Genomic DNA, 23970 nt, shown 5'->3' with positions numbered 1-23970 from the left:
CTCAAGTTTTCCTGCAGGCCACAGTCCCACATTTGTGCATGTACTGCACTTACTTATAGGATCTATTTTAGACGCGCTTTCCCCTTAGGATCTGGCTACATCCTCTTCAGAAAGGGGGTGTGCAAAATGCTGGATAATGCTGAAATAATCTACAAGCAATTATGCAAATCCAGTTTCACCCTGAAAATGATGAGATAGTAAAGCTGTACATTCAGGAAACGATGCTCAAATTACAAGCAATATTATTATTTTAGAGTAAACAGTGTGCTTTTTTCACACAAAACAATAATGTTTTCAGTGGGTTTACCACCCTGTATGTGAGTGTGTTTTAATGCACTGTCTAGATTTTACACGGTATAGGCATGGGCCTGAATTTCACTGACCCCAAAGTGTTGTTTCTGTTTAAAGCTTGTCTCTCCATGTCCTTTGCAGATATGTGCCAAAGCCTGTCCCTTGTAAGCTTGTAAAGAATCTTGTAAGGAAGTGAGAAAATGAGCAAATCTGCTGGGTAATCCTCAGAGAGCACACTTCACAGGAAGGCTTGTTTGGATCAGTTTTGATTCTGGAGAGGCTGAGGTCATTTTGTCCCTTGAGTTTTGGAAAAAAATATTTGAAGTAGTGAATGGAAATGTAGGATTTTAATATGCAAAACTGTTTCAATATTTTACATGTGTTTTCATTTTGCAATATTTAATAGTAAATAGTAATAGTAGCCTACGTGACAAAGTATGTATTATAGATATATAATATGAACCATATATGTTAGTAAGCTATTCATTCAGACACCATGACGGATGATTTGTAAACCCTTTTGGATTTTGACAAAATGATCAATTTCTGAATGAGGTGACATTTGCTTTGTTTAATATGCTGACAGAATGAGTCAACACTGTGTCTGTACTGACCTCTGCTGGCTCATTCAGGCACTAGGCTACATTGTGTAACCTACTGAAATCTCTTCACATTGGATGCAAAACATACAGCCTATATATATATATATATATATATATATATATATATATATATATATATATATATATATACTGTATATAATTGTCACATTCATGTCTGTGCATGTCATTGGTTTTTCCCATTGTCTCCCCCCGTCGATCTGTCTGATTTGGTTTTACCCTCGTTAGCGTCATTCCCTTCACCTGTTTGCAACAATTAGTTCACCTTTATAAGCCTGTTTGTTTCTTGAGTTCCCTGTCGGTCTTTAACGTTTGTTTGTTCTACGTGTGTGGATTATCGCTCTGTGTTCCTGCCTGTTCCAGCTTATGCTACCAGAAGTTTATATTAAATATATTGTTGCTTGTTATCTCGTCTCTCGTCTCGTTCCATCCAGCACGCAGCAACTACGTAACAATAATATTGCACCAAATTCACCCTTGTAGACTAGCTAGGTGGCACTTTTTGTATGTATGTTTGTTCAAAAGGGTGTACCTGCCTTTTAATAACAAACACAATTATTAAGATAATACACAGTAATAATATGAATTTAAAAGCTAAACTAATGTATCAAAAAGTATCAACCAACAGTATACGGTTTTAAAACAAAAACAATGCAATAGGCTATCTTTGTGCAGCAAAATTACTTTAAAGGAGAAGTCCACTTCCAGAACAACAATTTACAGTTAATGTTTCACCCCCTTGTCATCCAAGATGTTCATGTCTTTCTTTCTTCGGTCGTACAGAAAATTTTTTTTTTTTTTAGGAAAACATTTCAGGGTTTTTCTCCATATAATGGACTGATATGGTGCCCTGAGTTTGAACTTCCAAAATGCGGCTTAAAACGATCACAAATGTGGTTGTAAACGAGTCCAGCCGAGGAAGAAGGGTCTTATCTAGTGAAACGATCGGATACTTTCATTTAAAAGATACAATTTAAATACTTTTTAATCTCAAACGCTCATCTTGTCTTGCTCTCCCTGAACTCTGTGTATTCTGACTCAAGACAGTTGTCGAATGTATGTTGAAAAACTCGTATTTTCTCCCTCAACTTAAAAATCATCCTACATCGCTGCAGAAGTACCGACCCTGCAAAGTGAACATGCAAAGAAGATCAAACACCCTTAACAAAAAAGGTAAAACAGTGATACAGGACGATTTTGAAGTTGAGGGAGAAAATGAGATGGGAGTTTTTCTACAAATCCTAACTGTCATGAACTGGAACAAAAGGGTCATAGCAAGACGAAACAAGTGTTTGTTAGTAAAAAGTATATAAATTGTATTATTTTTATGAAAATAACTGATCATTTCACTAGATAAGACCCTTCTTTCTCAGCCGTGCATTTAAACTGCATTTTAGAAGTTTAAACTCGGGGCACCATATCAGTCCATTATATGGAGAAAAATGCTGCAAGACACAACATTTCGTTCCACTGTATGTCCACATATGTAGCGGAATGACAATAAAGCTCGACTTGACTTGACCTGACTTGACTTGTTCTGGAAGTGGACTTCTCCTTTAAGCTCCTCAAGACTGCTTGGAAAACACAGGCAGGTGTGCTGAAGCTGGTTGGAAATAAACTTTCCTTTTTAGGAGCAGGGTTGAAGACCTCTGTTTTAGACTACAGAAAATGCATATACCATTAAATTTATGTTCTCGTTGATTAATAAGTCTTAAGTAGCTGCTGTTTAGGCGGATGAGCTCTGCATACCAAAGCAATACTGCAGGCATACCAAGCATCCTCAAGAACTTGAAAGGACTAGCTAGACATCCTGTACGGATTTTGCTCCCAGGCTGGTTAACGCTTTGTTTTGATCTAAATTAGCATATTTTCCCAAGGTTTTAAAGGGGTCATCGGATGCGAAACTCACTTTTACATGTTGTTTGAACATAAATGTGTGTTGGCAGTGTGAGTACACAACCACCCTATAATGATAAATATCCACCCAGTGGTATTTTTGTAATCTTTATAAGAAATATCCAGTTTTAAATCAAGCCATTCTCAGCTTCTTCGCTCCTATAACAGTTGATTGACATGACCGTCTTACCTTAGACCCGCCCTGAGTGAGCTGTAACGGTCCGACTCTGACCGCCATCGCTCCTACTTCAGTGCAGGGGAAGACAACAACGTCTCTGATTGAACGATTGAGGTTTTCTGTTGTTGGATGCAACAATGATCATAGCAGTCATCATTTACTTCCGACATCTGAGCCATTGAAGACGCAGAGGATTAACGTTACTTTCGTTTTAGAAGGAAATGTGCCCGGCGATCTACATAAATGTGTCTATGTTCGCACAAATCATTCGTGATCCAGCTTCACCTACAGCAGAAGTGAGTAGAATGGGTTTTTAACATCTTTGCAAATTGCCTTTCTTAATAATGTGCTAGTTAGCAAGTTTCGCGGCTAAAGTAAACAGACAGGCTCGTCACCACACAGAATAGAGAGGCGGGGTGAGCAGAACAGGGCTGATTTTGACAAGGTAAAAAGGTTTTTTTTAACACTACCACTGATAAATTTTAACCAAAGTATGTTATAGACTTCTCATTAAGACCCTAAAGAATTATATCAGCTTGTGGAAAATGGGCATCCGATGACCCCTTTAAGATTCCAAACTTTTGGCCACCAGTCTTCCATTAAACAATTGTTTCATTTAGTGGTCTTTCAAACCGGGCATGTTTGCTGTGATCCAAGCCCCTGCAGCTTTGGTCTTTTGCACTCACCTGATTCCATCAAACACTAGTGCATTTGCATTCATCTTACGTCATCATGAACGGCGCATGACAGAAAATGGAATAGATGAATATAAGGGCTGCATCCAAAAGCTGAAAAAAGCTGACTTTGGAGGATGGAGATAGGAAGGAACTTAGGAACGTCCACATTCAATGTTAGCGTCACTTCCTGTGCTTCGAAATGCCTTCATCTGATTTAGTTTTGAGGGCAGCACAGATGTATCACTTGCAGCCTTTGATATCCCAAAATACTGTGTGTTCAATTCCATAATAGTTGAGTCAAAAATAAATAAATAAAATGGCACCTGAATGTTGCGGTAGGCTTTGACCAAATTATTTCACTTTTTATGTCATTTCTAGTAAGAAATTTGTATTCTCAGTAATTAAGATACTTTTTTATGCTTAGTCATGACCAAAGCTCTTTCAGCTGTCTTGTAGATCTAAATGAATTTTCACATGACAGGTTTTCATGCGCCCTGTTTCGATCTAAACAGTTTTGTGTGAAAGCACACTGAATTGTGCATTGATCTGAACCTCAGGCCAATGTACATCTTAAGATTACTTCTCATGTTGAATTAGTTTTATTTTTAGAGCACTGGATTTATGCCTTCACTGCTATCCAAAAACAAAGTTAGACCAAGTTTTTTTTCCTAAAGGTGTTGTATGTGTGGGCCATGTAACATTAATAAATATTTTGCCTGCTTAAAAACACTGCAGACTTTAGCATATAAAGTTTGATTCGAATGTTATGCGTAATAATTCCCATTACAGTGATGCCTTTGAATGTAAACTTGACTAAATTTATCATTTTTGTATTATTACAACACAAACACACATCTTATAAGAGCATTCTGTTATTTAGGCTAAATCTAATGAGTGATAAATGTGAGCGCAGAACAAGATCCAGAAAACGTGATCATTTGTTTTGAGGTGACTTTATTTGATGTAAAAAATATAAAAATGCTAATTTTAAGAAAAAAGAAAGTTACAAAGTTACAAATCAGTCTCACAATAATTTTCTTTGCCATATACGTGCAGGACTTGAATGTAACAGCACAGCCACTGTCATTTCAAACTCAGTTATATTACCATTTCATTTCATTTTTTTTTTTTAAATTTCCATATGAATAGAGCTTTACCCATGTCAAACGGGACATTCGCGAGACTTTGTTCAAATCACCACTAAACAGCTTTCAGTTTAGTAAAATAAGATGGGTCAACACATTTGCATGTATTACATCAACGTTGTATTTGATGTATTACATTTAAATGAATATCCACCAGGTACATTACGAGGAAAAAAGATCGGCATGCACAACAGTTAATGAGATACTTTTCTATGAGTAACTGTTTAATTATTCATCACGCACAGCGTAATGATTGTCATATTTTACATTCTGAAAGTTAAACAAAGAGAAAAAAGAAAGACAAGAGATGAGGAAATGAAATCATTGTAAATGTATATCCTGCATTATGAGACAGCACACACACACACACACACACATTTAGTTCTGGTTAATAAAAGTCGACTAATAAAAATTAAAAAAGCCAACAAACAAATGACTCACTAAAAGAAATAAGCTAGAACATAGAGACAGTGGATACTCATGTTCAGGTCAATGTGCAATTTAATTAAATATATTAATTGGTACTGGTATATGCAAATCAGTAAGTTAAGTGTTATGAACCCTTCTTACTTTTCCACAGCATGGAAGTTTACTACAGCAGGAAAAACCTACATGGGAGAAAATGACAAATTCTGTGAAAAGGATCCACAGATCTGAAACTCAATCAAGCCAGATACTGCATGTGTCAGTGCCTTTCCAGAGGCCAAGCCAGCTGCTTACACATCTCATGAAACATGTTAGAAAAATATAGAGAACACTGTCCCAGCAGTTCCTTATCTTGATAATGTCAATGACAAAAATAAAGGTAATCTGAGTGAAGAGAATAAAGAAAATCTTAAACAGATACCAGCTATTACAGTTTTAAAGTCATGCACAGACCCTTGGAAGAGCTCAGGTTCTATGCATATATGTATATGAATAATATAAATAGCATATAGCATGATGTTCTTGATATTAAAAAGTTATGTATAGCTCAATAAGCTGTGAAAAACTCAATTTAGCACGCACCCCAAGCAATATATGTATACTTAATTCAGGTGCATATCTAACCAGTCAAATACATACAAACATGTCAAAATGCTTGTGTTGTCTTTAGTGTTAGTGAACTTTAGAGTAGCTTTTGTAGCTTTAATAATTAATCTATATTTAACACATACAGTAAAGATGATGCCGTTTTTAACACGTTATTTTATTCAATTTTTTTAGCATTTCTTACTTTAACACTACTATTAGCTAGATCTACTGGAGAAACTTAAAGCAGTGTTAATTATTTGTTTGACATTTGCTTCTTTGTTCTTATTACTGACTGTTTACTTATCTTCAGCTATTGCTTGAAGACGTTTACACTCTGCTTTGAAGAAGTATATTGTGATATATATCATTATCCTGATATAACATTTATCCAAAAAATTAAACATAAAAATAAAATTCTACAAATTTCTCAACATTTTGGTCATATCACCCACCCCTGGTCACACATGCTTCAACAAGCAGTTTCAATGCAATTCAAATGAAAAGATAGTATGCTGTTCTGAATTCCGAATGAATGCTCCAATCTTGGACTATTTTTGGACTGGACCTTGGAAATCTGGTCTTTTGTACACTTCTGTAGTGAGCTAACCTCACAGGGTTTATGTTTGTGGTTAAGTTAGTTTATCATGGACTCTCATCATCTGGTGTTGTACCGCCATTGCCTTTGGCTTTGATCTGTAACCAGGCATCACCCAGCGCTTTAGTGAAGTGGTCATCAACTGAGCCTGTAATGCACACTGAGTTAGAGACAGGCGCCGGCTCCTCATAGATCTTCCCCAGACTGCGGCGGAAATGCTCCTCAATCACGGGGTCACACGCAGTGTTTGCTGATGATGAGAAAAAAAAAAAAACAGAGATGTGAGAGATGCGTAAAGATCAACGATCCTACCATCATACTTGGCCCACACAGAATCAGTGAACTCCAATACTAAATACTATACACAATAGACGTCCTATTGTGTTACATTTTAGACATAATATTTGCCAGTATTGTAATTTTCTAAATTTCACCAATGAAAATACTTTCAGGCAAAGCCACAGCAAAACTGTTATGCTTTTCTGAGCAACACACAGTAGTGTTTTGTTACTAAATAAATCCAGTCAATCATTCAGTGACTCATTTATAAATAGTCACTTTCATTATTTCAGCCATCTGAATAACGATTGAATGACTCACTCAATAAGACTTTACCTACTGGCAGTTTTAATTTCATATTTAGAGAATCTTTTCATTTTTTTTTTTTTTAATAATAATATCATATTCAATATAATTAACAAAAACACTAGTGGCCATTTAAAACCTTCATCTCAAAATTCAATTTCATAGCATTATTTAAATATGTATTCTCATAGCATTATTTATGAAATTCTAATTGCAGTGTTAAATCAAAATATTTCTTCAAAATAACTGATGTGTAATTAAACTGATTAATTAATCAGCAGATCAAGTAATTATGTTACAAATCTGAATTGTTTGACAGCCCTAACAGCAACTCATTTAAAAACAAAAATTACATTTCTCACAATAAAAACTGTATTTCAATTTATTTTTATGTTTTCTTTTTCATTATTAAGTAATTTAAAAGTGTTTATTTTATTTTATTTTGTAGCACCTACTTATTTAGTAGCACCTAGTCTGCCATAGCAGTTCAAAAAATTCTATGAATCTCCAACTCTTCTGATAACCAGTTAAGGCTGCATTTAAACGCATTTTCGGTAGTGTAGTGTGGATGGAGAACGTTTTTGAAATGCAGGGAAAACGCCGTTTTAAAATGAAAACACAGTAGTGTTATGATGAGTAGTAATGATGCGCTAATCAACCAAGTACACACTGCTGATACTTACAGAAGAACATCTTAAAGAAGATGCTAGATGAACTACCTTTGGTCTTGTTGGTGGATCCAGATGTGCAGCTATTAGGGGACATGTGGCAACTGGAAAGACTGCAAGGACGGTTGCTGGCAGGGGCACAGGTGATTACAGATGGACGATTCTGATATAAAATGAATGTTTGGAAATATAACAATTCTATAAGCCAATGCATTTAATAACAGTGAGGCCGCTGATGTAGAATCAGCATTTTAAAGAAAATGCATGTGAATGTCTCAGATCAAGCAAATCTGACCTGCTGGTGTTTTGTGCCACATCCAGGAATAAGAAGCATGCTTCTAGTAGGATCTAAGCTGTGTTTGGTCATCTCAAGGGGTTGATCCACCGCAAAAATAGGGAATGGTGCAAATGGATGATGGTTATGGAGACCACTTAGAGATGTGTGACTATAATTCCATAACTCCTGATTTCCAGTGTCTCCATTCGAATTTCTCCTAAAAATAGCACAAGAAAAACCTGCAAAATACATGCTGTGCAAAAAAAAACTGTTGACTGACTGAACGATTCAAAACTTTGCTGCACTGCAAATAACAGAATTGTAGCAGACATACAGATGTGATCCTAATAAGCATCTCATTTTGTTCATCTGTTCTTCATCAGAGTCTTTTTGATGATTCAGAGAGTTTTCACGGTGTTTTCTCTTGGTTGGGCTCATGGGTGTACATCTTGAGTTATGTACAGGAACCCTAGATGCTCCTGAATCATCTGTCAAAAAATCAGATTCAGATTAAAGCACAGCCATTGCTAATAATGCGTAACAAAGACATCAGTTCGTCATCTTGCTTGAATATGATGTCAGGCTAGAATATCGATGAAAGCTTGCACTGGTAATATGCAAATATCACACTACAACATACAGTACTATTAATTTATTTACAACCAATTTATTTATTTTCATTATTTTCATTTCATTTATTTATTTTCATTCAAGTTAACATAAAATTCAAAGCTTGTGTTCTGCAAGTGAACGCTGCATTATAGTGCCCTCCCAAAGAGGCACAAAATCACTTTCACAGATTTTTTACCCTAACTGACTCTATTCTATTTTTCTTTTCATTTACATAAAAAACCTTGACCATCCAAGACTAGCACTCTCTATTCTATTTCTATTCTATCTACGTGTTTTCTTTTATTTATTAAAAAAAAAGCAACACAAAAAAACCTTGAACATCTAACACTATTGTTATAAATAAATAAATAAATAAATAACAAAACCTTGCTATTTTGGACTAAACAGGTCTTATCACAGCACTAATATATAGTTGCTAATTTTGATTGCTTTTATTGTCCTCATTTTTAAGTCATTTTACCCTGAAAAATATATTAGGAAATATTTATTAAAATAAGGATTATGTACACTTACATGTATTTAATGTGTAAGAAAAATGTTATTACTTTTACTTTTTACTAGTCATTAAATGTTAAAGTTTTATTTACTTATTTTAAACCATACGAAACCAATATGAACGCAATATAAACGAAATTATCATTGCCTTTTCATTACTGTGCGCCATTAATGATTAGTACCATATTCAAGTAATGGGTGGCAATTAACATTACAAGATATTACTTTAGAATACCTTCAGTATTAAATATTTATTGTGTTTAAGAGCTGTGAATGCAGTTACTTACCCTCATATGTATTACAATGCAGCCTGCTGATGTTGTCGTTCATTTTATTGATGAAGTGATTAATCAAGATATCCATTTTATCACAAACATTTACTTTTAAAGCAGAAATCCAATCGGTTACTCCAACTCGGCAGTTAGTAACGGTATAAAATAAGGTCTTTCAGAGGGGGAAACATAAGCAACTTTACAACAGCTGACGATAAGAAGTGGAAATAAGGATTTAAAAAGTTTGCGTTGTTTTTAGCATACTGAGCTATTTTAGTTGTTAGCTCGCGCTGCGAGATGCTAACCTGTCCGTCTAAAGCTTACTTTAGTGATGTAAATCCAAAATATTGACTATATTCGTCAAGCACGACCTTTTGTTTGTATAAACGGTAAATAAAGCAGTCAAACAGGTGATGAGTAACGTTAGTTGTGTTGCGATTGTAAAAGGTGAGTATAATGCTAACGCTGCTCGACAGGAGTCCGTGTGTTTCCGCATAAAAAAATGTTGGTTGTATTTTTTCCACAAACACTTAATGTTTAATTATTATATTTACATTTCTTACAAAGCTCATTTGGTTTATTTGTCTATATTTCAAATTGTATAGTACATTTTCTGTCACAACTGTGACACCAATTTTAATAAAAGTGTTTAAAATATTTATGTAGTCATCAAAAACGACTGCCATTGGCCCATCCTGACTAGCGCTGAAAAAAGTTGCACGTACCACGTGACAACGCCGTCTCTCTGCTCCTTCTGAAAGGTAACCGTCTTATGCGAAAATCTCGCGAAATTTACTTGAGGGGCGATGATGAGATCATGTTTATGCTATTATGTTACTTGCTAGCAGTCTTGCTATTATTATTATATGCGTACCTATTTTTATACACTTCTGATGAATGTATGATGTATTTAACCAGTTTCAGTTCGAATTGGTGCTTTACAAATTTGCTGAGTATAACTAAAGGTAAAAGACATAATGTTAATTAATGACAAAAAATATATATGTTATACACGAAGGAAAAATAACTACTAAAAAAAATAAAAAATAAATAAAAAATAATGCTCCAATCTCTCTCTCTGGAAAAAATGGCAACGCGCCATACATTTCCTATTGGCCTATAGCATAGAGTAACTCCACATATTCGTAAACAGTTAATGGCATATGATGAAAGACATTTCTGGCTGATTAGGTTTCAACACATTCTTACTGGTGCTAGGTTATCAAAAACTGCACATTTTCTTAAAAGCAGCACAGATAACTGACCCCCTTTATTAAGATGTATTTTGGTTGATCCTATAACAAGAAACTTGCTAAATAAATGCTTCAATGGAATTCAATTTCAGTTGTAGACTTTCAACCACTGGAAGTGTTTACATTGACATTGCATTCGTGGTAAACGTTCATGTGGTCAAATATGTTTGAACAGCTCCAAAAGACCACCAATTCACTTAAAATACAATTACTGTGGGAGGTGTTGTGGGAAAATGTGCTAAAACATGTATTATATGTTTGTGAATCTTGGTGGCTGAACAGCCAGCAAATCCAGGTGCTCTGGATTATCTGGTAATCTGTCGAGATCGCGTACGGGTTAATAATAAATTAAGGCCGCACTACATATAAAGAAGAGAGATAAATAAATAGCTCAGAAGTACTGCAACAAAAAAAACTGCCTGTAAGAACCAGGGCTGAGCTGTGGTAAAAAATGCAGTAAATCATGTAGAATGTGGTGTGACATGTCATGCGATGTGCACTGATGGTTCAAGCAATATCTCTGTAGCTGTATCTATGAGACAAGCAAAATAGTAATTCTATGAGGGGGAGCTCATTTGCACAGTTCACTCCGATTTTCCCACGCATGTACTGCAGAAACCCTTTTCATTTTGTGTACTGTCGTGTCATGAAGGATGTGATCAGGCAGTCTTTCATGGGGGAGGGGAGAGAGAGCAAGCATCTCATGCAGGGATGCAGCAAGCGTCTGATTGGCTGCATATATATACGACATCAGAGGTGGTGAAAGCAGAGAGGGGAGGAAACACTGCGACGCAAGGAGGGATCCCAGCATCTCACTTCGCTGGGTATTCAGTTCTGAGCTCTCTCCTGCTGGGGTAAATCCCCTAAATGTAGGTGCTTGACATCTCCTCATCTATTTCCAAAGCAGTACTCCTCCTCTAGTCTACAGCCATGAACTACCTGCGCCGGCGTCTGTCAGATAGCACCTTTATCTCCAACCTGCCTAATGGCTACATGTCAGACCTGCAGAAACCAGATCCTCCTCAACCGCCCCCTCCCGGACCAGCCTCAGGACCAGCTCCGGTGTCCCCGGGCCAGGAGAGAAAACCTATCCAACCCCAGCCTTTAGGGACGGGATTCTTCAGCTCCATCACGAATGTGGTGAAGCAGACGGCCGCCTCAGCAGGGCTGGTGGAGCAAACGGCTGTGCCCGCATCATCCAAAAGACAGAAGATCCTGCTGGTCGTCGATGAACCACAACAGGACTGGTAAGAGCAATGGTTTTCACTTGAGCTCCTGGATCTTTTCTAATCAGGCTGTTTTTGTCTTCTCATTTTTAAATCCTTATCTGTTGAGTTATTTAATTAGTGGTAAGCTTTTAATTCAGTTTGGTGGGGAAAAAACAAGAAGATATAGTAAATGCACATCTTTAATTCACATTCAGTTAACATCTTCCATTCACATGCTTCATGCTGTTATTGACTGGAAAAAGGCAACGCCATCACTGAATTAATCTCAGGTCTCACTGATCTACATGCCTAAAGTGTGTTTGATTTGTAATGATATTACACTTACTCTCTATAGTGTGAGCGCGGGATTAATACAAGATGACAACTTAAAACTTAGCAATGTGATTATTTAGAAAGTAAGTGTGAATTATTCATATACATGTGAAAGAGCATGGGTGAATCTAAGCAGCAGGAATATCTGAAGGATTTCCAGACTTCCAGACAAATCAGGAAGACTCTGCAAATTGATGACAATAATGCTTACATATTTCTACTATTTTTTTATTTAATCTATCCACAATTTCCTTAAAAGGTTAGTATGAACTGGAGTAAATGAAAATCTCTGTAATAACATGCAGAAGAAATTATAGTTTAGTTTGCAGAGGGTAATTTGTGTGGTTGAATAAAGACTTGTGTTACAGTATGTGTCAGATTCAGAGAATATTTTCAACAAAGACAAATGAACTGGCTGATTGATTGCTTTCTAGCTGCTTTGAGATGTCACATATAATATAATTTTTTACTGTCTGTATCAAAGCTAATAAAACATGAACCTATAATGCAGATATTACGTAACTGTATGTTTAGAAGGTCTGTTATTAATATATTTATTAACATGGATCTTATTTTATTAAATTTTACAGAACATGCATACATGCAACCTTTAGAGAAGTGCTAATTATTTTATAACAGTAATTCTTGAGTAATGTGTGAGTAAATACATATGCTTAATTGAGAGTAATTTAGGATTTAATGGATCACTAATATACAATGTGATCATTGATTTATGTGTTTGCTCCACCAGTTTATAGTAATAACCTAATAACCCTAGCTTGAAGAGTCAGGAAGAAGGTGTGTTGTCTTATGTTTTGTGTGGTGAAGAATGGACTACAATTTTAAACCCTTTAATATCAATACACTGATATCTTGAAACTGACTGACACACTGTTTTCCTGTTTAATACTGTAATACTGCTTTGATACGTTAGTTGGTTATAAATTAATAGGTGCTATAAGGTTACTATTTTGTGTTTGACATCTTATAGCCTTGTATGCATTACAATATTTAGATTAAACATTACAATGCTTTCAACTTTCTTATATATTGGGATGTAACCCAAACATTCTATCTATATACAGTGTACAACACTGTTATTTAAACAGTGATGTTGTTAGCAATATAACTATACACTATTCACAAGCAGGGCTGACAGAGAAACAGTCAGCTGAGATTTTAGTCTGGCTCTGCCACCACAGTATCCATCACCAAAGAAACGGTCCCTGAAATTAGTGCACTGCATGGCATGGCACTGTTGGTGAAATGTGTAATTACTAACAAGACATTTAAACTCTGCTGGCCTGAATTATAGCTCTTCATGTTACTGAGATGACGGTACAGCTCAGCAACCTACATCCAGTTTGGCTGCAATTTTGGCACTGCAACTCTGTAATGCAGTTAAATTTACCTATTTTGAACATATTTCAACATATGTAACATATACATTGACATTATTTATTTTGTCATTGAAAATAAATGATAAAAACCATGTACATTAAGTGTGTTCCTGGTATTTCCTACATTATTGGGATCAAATGTCCCCACAAGGATAGTACATTTTTTTCGTCCCCATGAGGACAACAGTACACTCTTAAAAATAAAGGTGCTTCACGGTGCCATAGAAGAACCTTTTTTGTTTAAATGGTTCCATAGAACCTTTAACATCTAAAGAACCTTTCTGTTTTACAAAAGGTTCTTTGTGGTGAAAGAAGGTTCTTCAGAATATAAAAAGGTAAGAAAGAGATGGTTCTTTATGGGACCAAAAATGTTTTCTCTATGGCATCGCTGTGAAGTACCTTTTGAAGCACCTTTATTTTTAAGAGTGTAGTTTTTTGAAAATGTAAAAATGCAGCAAGTTTCATGTGAGGGGTAGGTTTGGGTTAAGGTAAGGGGACAGAAAATACAGTTTTGTACAGTAGAAAAACCTATATAGGGTGTCCATAAAACATGGAAACCAGTGTGCGTGTTTGTGTGCGCCTAATGTCAAGTTGAAGTGAAAATATTTGATTCATGCTGTAACAAGGCAATTTAATCGAGGAATTCCTGGAATGTCACATGAACTACTTTAGGTAAAAAATGAGCAAAAATGTTGATCACCATGGTAACTAGCCTACTGCACAATATGGCATCACTCTCGTGCCAACATGTAGGGCAAAAATACCACCTTCATATACATTCCCAGACAAAAATGTGACAAGTGTGACAATTGTGCAGCAGCTTTAATTGGAGTAGTACCCTTTAAGGGACATCTTCATACACTATTTACCCCTAAAAATTTTTTAGTAGTAGTAATAGCTGCTACTTTTAAGGTACTAATATACACCTTTTACAGCCCTGGGGACAAGTTGTTGTCAAAGCTTGTTATATGTAGCACAGTTCTAAATGATGAAGTATTTCGATTTTGGAAAGAAAAAAAAAAGAGCTTCTCATTTTTGGTCAGTCTTTGAACAAGAAAATTTATATTTTAGTCATTTTAAAATCTTTTTTTTCTTACCTTTTTACAGGGCCAAACTTTTTAGAGGGAAAAACTTGAATGGAGATTATGATATTAAAGTTGAACAGGTGAGTTTATGAAAGTCACAAGACAAATCAAATCATAGTATTCTTATTAGTTCAGTTACTGATTGGTTTTGTTTTTCAGGCTGAGTTTGGTGACATTAGTGTTGTGGCTCATGCTAATGGATCATGTAACGTGGCTGTGCAGGTTCTGCAGAATGAAAACAAAGTTGTCAGGTAAGCTGGCATTTAAAAATCACTAAAACTTTCTAATTGTACTGCATTAATCAAGTTAATGTGCAATAACTATTGTATATTGTCTAAAACTGTCGGTTTCTGTGATCTATTCTGTTATTGTAAGTACAATAACAGCCAGCAACATTTCTTAACCTTCAATCAGTATGAAAGCTAAATAAACCCATGCAGAGATATCTGATTTGATGTGTCACACATGAAAGCTATATCATTATACTGAGATGTAATAAAGGACAATTGTAATAAAAGCCCTTTCACAATGATTTGAGTGGCTTGTCACCAAGACAATGCTTCTGTGTAATTACACAAATGGCCCATGAATTTACATCAGTTTGTCTTCAGAGGCACATTCTAAACACTGTCTAAAATTACTATGAAACATTATAGCACAGACCTTAGTCAGGGTAGCACCATATTTACTTTCTGACAGGATTGAAAACAAGGCTGTGAGGGACAGAAGTGTAGTGCATTCTACATCAACTGGTGTTAAAACATGCCGACTGTTCAGCTGATGAAACGTCTTTCTGAAAATACAAAAGCTTCATAAAACAGTTTTGAAAGTTACATGATTGAGGACCGCAGTGTTTACGCAATGTGTGCCATTGTAAAGACGGCGAGTCTCTCCCTCACAACCTCGTTTTCATCCAATAAATTCAACATGGCATCTAACCTTATTAAGGTCTATTGTGGATTACAGTATCAGGCATATTTATTTAAAATACCAAGTACTGAACGAGCCAGAAATGTCAGGTGAGCACAATTAGTCAAACAAGGACTAGACAAGGGCTGTGTCCGAAATCACCCCCTATACTCTCAAATAGGGCATTATTTGAGGGGCAGGCCATTTGTAGTGGCATCTGAAACTGCAGTAGACATATCGAAAGTACTCATTCAATCCCACAATGCACCAAAAAATACCCAAAATGCACTGTAAGGGTCGTCACAAAGGAATACCTCCTTGTCACCAGAAGATGGCGCCTCCATTTATTTTCCAAACTGCCGGTCCATTGTGTGTACAGCATAATGCTTAATTATTAAACAGCAAGCATAAACTATGCAAAAGCAGCAGGCTTTTTACAGCACACTCAGTGTCACTGGTAACACTGGTAATAAGTGGAGGTAAACGGGTAAAATCCATGGAATAAGAGAAAAAAATATATATATTTGTGCCTTTTGTTGTCAAAATCGGAATGCAAATATTTTTATAGAATACTGTCGTCAAAGACGCCATTTGAAGCTAAATGCAAGACTTTATAACTCGATTGAACTGTTAATTCTGACTGGAAAAAGCCATAGGTGTGGGATATAAACTCCTATTCTGAGCCGAGGGGAAAAGAGAGAATGATGAGTTGTTTTTCCTTATTAGAATTGTGGGATATAATCTCGGAATTGTGAGAATAAAGTCAGAATTTTAAAATTACCTTTTTTTATTTTTTTATTCCATGCCACTTGAAAACCGCCCACAAAAAACATCATCCCTGTTTCATATCTGTAAGATTATGCCACTATCTAACGTCATTTTTGTTGAATAACAGTGCTTATCGCTTGGTAACAAGCTCTCGTACATTTTGAACATTTTGAATATTTTGAAAATGGCATCAGTCAATATATCAATATAATCAATAATAATAAAATAATAATCTATAATTTTTTAAAATCTAACTATTTTGTACCATATTCGTGTAATTCTCTAGCTGTAAAGGCTATCTCTCCCAGGTTTTCTGCAACCATCCCGCATCAGTTGGTCTATAGTGAATGGTCTATTATTTGTCCTTGTTGTGAAAATTCCCAAAGCTAATCTGACTTTACCACAGACAACTCAAACAACTACAGTTGTTAATATAAATATAAAACTATATACTTGCAATACAATCCAAAGAACTACAGTATCTCGAGCTAACTCCCTGAAAATTATTTGGTTTTCCAGCATTTATGTATATTTGATCCCTTTCCAACAATGACTGTATGATTTTGAGATCCATCTTTTCACACTGCGTAACTCATATGCAACTATTACAGAAGGTTCAAATGCTCACTGATGCTCCAGAAGAAAAAAAAAATCATTAAGACCCATGGGTGAAAACTTTTGAACAGAATGAAGATGTGTACAATTTTATTATTTTGCCTAAATATCATATTTTTTTCATTTAGTACTGCCCTTCAGAGGCTACAGACGATAGTTACATGTTTCCCAGAAGACAAAGTAAGTTAAATTTACCCTGATCAGTGAGTGTTTAAACCTTCTGTAATAGTTGAATATGAGTCACTCAGATGTCCTCAGTGTGAAAAGATGGATACATACAGTCATTGTTTGAAAGGGTCAAATACAGAAAATTATTATTTTCTCTTGTAAACTATATGTAAACATCTTTTATGTGAAATATCTCATTCAGGTCAGTACTAAATAAACAATAACACACATTTTGTTATGATCCCTCTTACTTTGGTAAAATAATTAAAATTTTTAATAATTACGAAAGGGGGATGTAAACTTTTGATCTCAACTGTAGGACTGTTTTCCCTTAGACTGAGCTGGTTTGGCAATGACCACAGTAATCACAGTAGCCTCTCTTGAACTGTTGTGTGAATTTTTACGTGAGCAGACTGAAAAGGTCTAGCCCCAGTTGCCCCATATATCTTGAATATCCAGTCATGCAATAAGGTTTGTTTCAGTGCCTTCATCTCCATAATACACGCCATAATACAGACTTTCACTATCATAGAGATCCTTTCTGCTCCTTGGCCCACCTGTTGTGAGGCCCAGTAAATGGAAAGTTTGGCCGCGGCCTTGCAGCAGCCTTCCATGAGGTCTAATGACTTTTGTCTACATGTGTGTGATATATGCTCCTACAGGTCATTTAAGCCTGACTTTGTCCTGATCCGACAACATGCGTACAGCATGACGGAGAATGAGGACTTCCGTAACTTAATCATCGGACTGCAGTACGCTGGTATTCCCAGCATCAACTCCCTGGAGTCTATTTACAATCTCTGTGACAAGCCCTGGGCAGTAAGTTTGAGAGTGTTCGATCAGACATAACATAACATTTGATAGATATCTGCTCAAACCTCATTTCTTTGAACTTTTCTGCAGTTTGCATGTCTGATCAACACATACAAGAAACTCGGGCAGGAGAAATTCCCATTAATTGAACAGACATTCTATCCCAACTATAAAGAAATGGTAAGAAAGATAAACATAAACCATAAACATGTTCTTCCAGTGATGACTATATCTAAATAATTAAATAACTGAACACTCTTTTTGTGGGAAAACAAACCAGGTGACCATGCCAGCGTTTCCTGTTGTTGTGAAAATTGGGCACGCTCACTCTGGTGTGGGAAAGGTAATGTTTAAACGGAAACATTGACTGTGAAAGAAGGGATGCGTGTTCATGTAGTTAAGCGTGTAATCTAATTATATGTGTTGTTAAGGTGAAAGTGGAGAACCACACAAAGTTTCAGGACATAGCTAGTGTGGTGGCCATCACTCAGACCTACAGCACGTGTGAACCTTTCATTGACGCCAAATATGACATCAGGATTCAGAAAATAGGGCATGATTACAAAGCCTACATGTGAGTAACAATGCTATTCTGTAGAGTTTCTGAACACATCTCAGATTTAGCTGAATGCTGTTCTTGACAGATGAAGAATGCTCCTCGTTTCATAGGAGGACGTCCGTCTCAGGTAACTGGAAGTCCAACACTGGCACTGCCATGGTGGAGCAGGTGGCTATGACAGACAGGTAACCCAAACAATAGCAGCACATTGGTTATGCTATTATATGCTTCAAACAGGACTCAGCAAGTTGTGTTGTTCTGCAGGTATAAGCTTTGGGTTGACACCTGCAGTGAAATATTTGGAGGCCTCGAAATTTGTGCTGTTAAAGCTATTCATGGAAAAGATGGAAAAGATTACATTACTGAGGTATGTGCTACACCAGGGGTGGTGAACGTCGGTCCTTGAGAGCCGCAGCCCTGCAGAGTTCAGCTCCAACCCTAATTAAAACTCACCTGCCTGTTGCTTTCTAGTAACCCTTCAGACCTTGATTAGCTTGTTCAGGTGCGTTTGATTAGGGTTGAAGCAAAACTATGCAGGTCTGCGGCTCTCCAGGACCGACGTTCGCCACTCCTGTGCTATACTTTTGGAAAAATGCATACTAGTTGTATAGATGTGACATATGAAGATGTTGTAGAGTGTTTATGTTTGTAGGTTTTTTTCTACAAATTCAACCCATGTGTTTTATTCTGTATGTAGTATTACTAATATGTGTGTTTATTTTATTAGGTAATGGGTTCGTCTATGCCGTTAGTGGGGGAGCATCAGGCCGAAGACCAGCAGCTAATAGCTGACATGGTCATTGCCAAAATGAATCATGTTATGGCACAAAATCCCAACAGACCAACTGCTATTCAAACAAGAAAGGTAGATGATGTAACAACACATTGTAAACAAAAAAGCTGATCTAACTTACAAAATAAGACAGCATTTTACCTTTCATTTTTATGTCTGATTTTCAAAGCAAGTTGTCAGCAGCTCGGATGGTGAAGCTAAATACATCTCTGAGTCGCTTGTATGAGCAGATGTGTTTGTTTCTTTCAGAATGCTGTTGAGAAGGATGCCATGGTTGAAGCAAAGAACGTCCCACCACAGAAAGCTCCTCCACAAGGTTGCTTGCAGTACATTCTTGACTGTAATGGTGTTGCAGTGGGACCAAAATTAGTGCAGGCAAACTAATATAACCATGAAAGCTCAAAGCATTTAAACTCCTGACAGGTTGTGTTCAAACATTTACACAGGGACCTGAGGTGCAAGGGAACAAATAATCTGTAAGAAAAGTTAGTTCGGGCCTGATCCGTATTTCAGGCTGTACTGTGTAACTTTCACTGTTATGCGCTTGTGGTGGTTGCTTTGTCTCTGTGTGAAGCGGTTGTCTCTTCAGGGTTGTTGTGTGTGGTGATACAGCAGATTGTGCCTAGTGTTCAGTGCCACTCTTTCCTATGTACTTATTTTTTTCTTGTCTCATGTCTTGTGTTATGTTTCAGTAAATGGTGTTACAGTATGTGTGTGTGTGTGTGTACCTTGTATTCCCATACAGCTAATAAATCATACAGTATGGAGTTTTTTGAAAATCTAAAAATGCAGAAACTTTTGTCTGAGGAATAAGTTTAGGGGTAGGGGTAGGGGTAGGGGTAGGGTAAGGGCATAGAAAACACAGTTTGTACAGTATAAAAACCACTACAACTATGGAATGAACCAATAAAACATGGAAACTAGTGTGTGTGTGTGTGTGTGTGAGAGAGAGAGAGAGAGAGAGAGAGAGAGAATGATTGTACATATACATACAATCATAGTCTGTACATATACAGACTATAAAATATAAATGAACATTTTATTGCATGATCAAATGTGTGTGTCATTGTATGTTGAGAGGTAAAGTGTGTATTTTCTTTTGTGACATCACTGTTGAAATAATAGATATCATACTGTATGCACTTCTAGTATTGTGAATGTGTTGTAAAATATGGTGAAATGTATTTGCTACAATGGATGAAAGCTATATTACTAACCATCAATAACTTTTTGTTCTTGTTACCAATATTATTGCAGAATTGCAAATAAATAAGCAATAAAAATAAAACTCTGAACAAATACTGAACACTCTTAAACACTGGTTTGTAGAAATGTATACATGGCACTTTCCACAAATAGGTCACTGATTTTTTATTTTTTTCCTCCCACAACAGCTAGTAAGTGAAAAAATGTGCTTAACCTTTAGACAATGTTGACTGTCAAAAAGTCAAAATAAAAATATATTGTTTCATTTCTCTTTATTTATATGATATATGCAAACCCTGTCACCAAAATTTGGGATCTAAATCCCAGGTTTGTCTAAGTTTGTCACTGTGAATAAATATTACAAAATAACAAAATGAATCACATTTTGAAATGTTTGAATGAATTTATGATATAATATTTATGAAAAAAGATGGTAGCACTTTATTTTACCATGTCTGTGTTACACAGTTTGAGCAGACAAACTAGGGACATCAACGTGGGAGGCAGGGGGTCTCTTGCTTCCAGCATCACTGAAGTCTAGCATGACCATAAAGAAATGGAATGTACAAAAGAGTTGGTGTGGAAAAGATGCTCTTGCCCAAAAATGTCTGTGGTTGTAAACTGATGGTGCCAACAATGTGACCGTTGTTCTATTGCCAGATGTTTTTGCTTGAGTTTGCTTGAATATATATATATATATATATATATATATATATAAGTATTTGATGGACATATAATATGTGTCGAGAGCATTCACTCAGTATCATTATCTCATTTTTGACTGAGATGGCTTTTAGGGGGTTTTTCATTTGTACTCTTTATATATATATACACTGACCAAAATTATAAACGCAACACTTTTGTTTTGCCCCCATTTTTCATAAGCTGAAGATCTAAGACTTTTTCTATGTACACAAAAGGCCTATTTCTCTCAAATATTGTTCACAAATCTGTCTAAATCTGTGTTAGTGAGCACTTCTCTTTTGCTGAGATAGTCCATCCACTTCACAGGTGTGGCATATCAACAGCATGACTATTGCACAGGTGTGCCTTAGGCTGGCCACAATAAAAGGGCACTCTAAAATGTGCAGTTTCACTGTACTGGGGGGGTCCGAAAACCAGTCAGTATCTGGTGTGACCGCCATTTGCCTCACGTAATGCAACACATCTCCTTCACATAGAGTTGATCAGGTTGTTGATTGTGGCCTGTGGAATGTTGGTCCACTCCTCTTCAGTGGCTGTGCGAAGTTGCTGGATATTGGCAGGAACTGGAACACGCTGTTGTTGTGTATTTCATTTAAAGAGTTGCACATTTTGTCCCTACGATACCCCATACTGGTTCTCTGTTCTATTGCACATGCGCAGTGTGCGCTGAATGTCACCTGTATACCAGTGAACAGATAGTAAAGTTGCATTGTGCAAAGGCTTGTGTCAGTGTCGTCGTTTAATGCAGTACATGTTCACCCAATGAGGATGTAACAAAACTGGCGACGAGGATAAATGCTCTTTTATCTTCCGTGACACTCCTAGATGTAGTGTTATTCAGTTGACAGCGGCTGCACGAGATTGCACACGTTCGTCGGAAGCTAACAGGCAAAACGCATGCCAAGCCAATCGCGCTTGGAGAATAGTGCAAAACAGAGAAAAGAGACAACGGCTGCACATCATGAGACAATCCGGCGCAGGAGAATTGCAGATTTGTCTGTGGACTGCGTAGTGAGACAGTTCAAAAATGACTCCTATGCGAAAATAATCTTACATTGGAGTGAGCATCAGTGTAAGTGTATCAGTGTATCTATGGAAATGGCTGCGAAAGAGGTGCAAGAGTTAAGCGTATCCAGTCAAGTTCACAAAGTATACAGTGAGAAAATAAAACAGGATGGCAAGAAAGCATGTTACCGCTGTGGAAAAAGTGGTCATCTGGCACAGAAATGCTGGTTCAAAGACAAAGACTGCAGAAACTGTGGAAAAAAGGGCACATAGAAACGTGCATGTCAAAACAAAAAGCTGACTGTAAATGAGAAAGTAAATCCAACTAAACATGTGGAACCAATGAAAGGTTATGTCAGGAAAAATAAAAAGAAACATGTAGTCAAGTGGAATATATAGCAAAAGATGAAGATGAATCTGATGAAAATGAGTTCTCACATGTTATGTCTGTGTCTTCAAATTTTGATGGCTACTGGGTGATGCCACTGCTGGATGGGGAGGTCGTCCCAATGCAAGTGAACACAGGTGCAGCTGTATCGCTCGTGGCAGAGTCAACCTATCTAGAGAAGTGGCCACACCTCTGTCCCAGGGAAGCGAACTTGACCCTGAAATCATACACAGGAGAGCTTGTACCTCTTTCAGGGGTTGTGGATGTGACAGTGGAGCTGAACAAACAGAAGTAAAGTTACCACTGTATATTGTGAAAGGCAGTAGTCACACAGCTCTGATGGGCCGAGCATGGCTAGAGAAAATAAAGTTAAACTGGCAGGAAGTTCACTTAGTAGCGAAAGAGTCTACCAGTTTGCAAAACATCTTGAGGAAGCATGCAGAGGTGTTTGGTGACGAACTGGGAAACATGAAAGACATTATGTTAAAACTTGCCATTAAACCTGACAAGCTAACTTTGGCTCCAGCATTGTTCCAGCGTGCCATGGACCAGATCTTGAGTGGCTTGGATGGAGTACAGTGTTATCTCGATGACCTGTTGATCACAGGAAAAGATGATGAGGATCATCTTAGGAACTGCAACACTGCAGCGGCTAAAGGAGTATGGTCTCCGGGTAAAGAAAGACAAATGTGAATTCTTTTAACCCACCATCGAATATCTTGGGCATGTAATTGACAGCGCTGGTCTCCACATAGCATCAATGAAGGTAAAAGCTATTGTGGATGCACCATCTCCAAAGAACGTAAGCCAGCTGAGATCATTCCTAGGGCTACTGACATACTATGGAAAGTTCATGCCAAACCTGGCCAGCAGGCTTTGTCCCTTACATGAACTGTTGAACAAGTCCAAACAATGGAAATGGTCTGACAGATGTGAGAAGGCATTCAGGGATGTGAAATGTGTATTAACACAATCCAAGGTCCTCATGCATTACAACCCTTCACTACCGATAGAGCTGGCATGTGATGCTTCGCCATATGGTGCCGGCGCAGTACTTTCACACGTTATGCCAACCGGTGAAGAAAGGCCAATCGCCTTTGCGTCAAGGACCCTGAACTCAGCAGAGAGCAATTACGCTCAGATTGAGCGAGAAGCCTTAGCAATCGTATTTGATGTCAAGAAATTTCACCAGTACTTGTTTGGGTGCAGATTTACGCTACTCACTGACCACAGACCACTTACCTCTATCTTTGGTCCCCAAACAGGCATCCCCTCTTTGGCGGCAAATCACATGCAGCGCTGGGCGCTGTTGTTGTCAGCACATCAGTATGACATCAAGTACAGGAGATCCGAGCAGCACTGTAATGCAGATAGACTGTCCAGGTTGCCTCTCTAGGACACACCACCAGAAGGCAG

At 37.0% G+C, this 23970-nt stretch overlaps 2 protein-coding genes across 3 annotated transcripts; one reads left to right on the top strand and one right to left on the bottom strand.

The window, feature by feature from the left end:
• Positions 1-4599: 4599 nt before the first annotated feature.
• vgll4a (vestigial-like family member 4a) lies at positions 4600-10016 on the bottom strand. Of its 2 annotated transcripts, none has more exons than XM_051096469.1 (5): positions 9362-10016; positions 8281-8434; positions 7965-8199; positions 7721-7832; positions 4600-6666 (listed from the first exon to the last, which is right to left on the bottom strand). In XM_051096469.1, exons 1-5 carry the CDS (start codon positions 9435-9437, stop codon positions 6464-6466), a joined length of 780 nt encoding a protein of 259 aa, XP_050952426.1. In that variant the 5' UTR covers positions 9438-10016; the 3' UTR covers positions 4600-6463. The 2 variants fall into 2 exon arrangements, with proteins under 2 accessions (XP_050952426.1, XP_050952427.1); XM_051096470.1 differs by having other exon boundaries at positions 7965-8163; positions 9362-10009.
• Positions 10017-11351: 1335 nt separating this feature from the next.
• syn2a (synapsin IIa) lies at positions 11352-20721 on the top strand. Its single transcript, XM_051096468.1, has 11 exons — positions 11352-11846; positions 14648-14705; positions 14785-14876; positions 17748-17904; positions 17989-18078; positions 18179-18241; positions 18330-18472; positions 18568-18642; positions 18722-18824; positions 19185-19322; positions 19500-20721. Exons 1-11 carry the CDS (start codon positions 11530-11532, stop codon positions 19632-19634), a joined length of 1371 nt encoding a protein of 456 aa, XP_050952425.1. The 5' UTR covers positions 11352-11529; the 3' UTR covers positions 19635-20721.
• The last annotated feature ends 3249 nt before the right edge of the window (positions 20722-23970 follow it).

Source organism: Labeo rohita, chromosome 23, assembly GCF_022985175.1.
Source record: "Labeo rohita strain BAU-BD-2019 chromosome 23, IGBB_LRoh.1.0, whole genome shotgun sequence".
Classification (NCBI taxonomy): Eukaryota; Metazoa; Chordata; class Actinopteri; order Cypriniformes; family Cyprinidae; genus Labeo; species Labeo rohita.
This window is presented reverse-complemented; position numbering and strand designations above follow the sequence as displayed.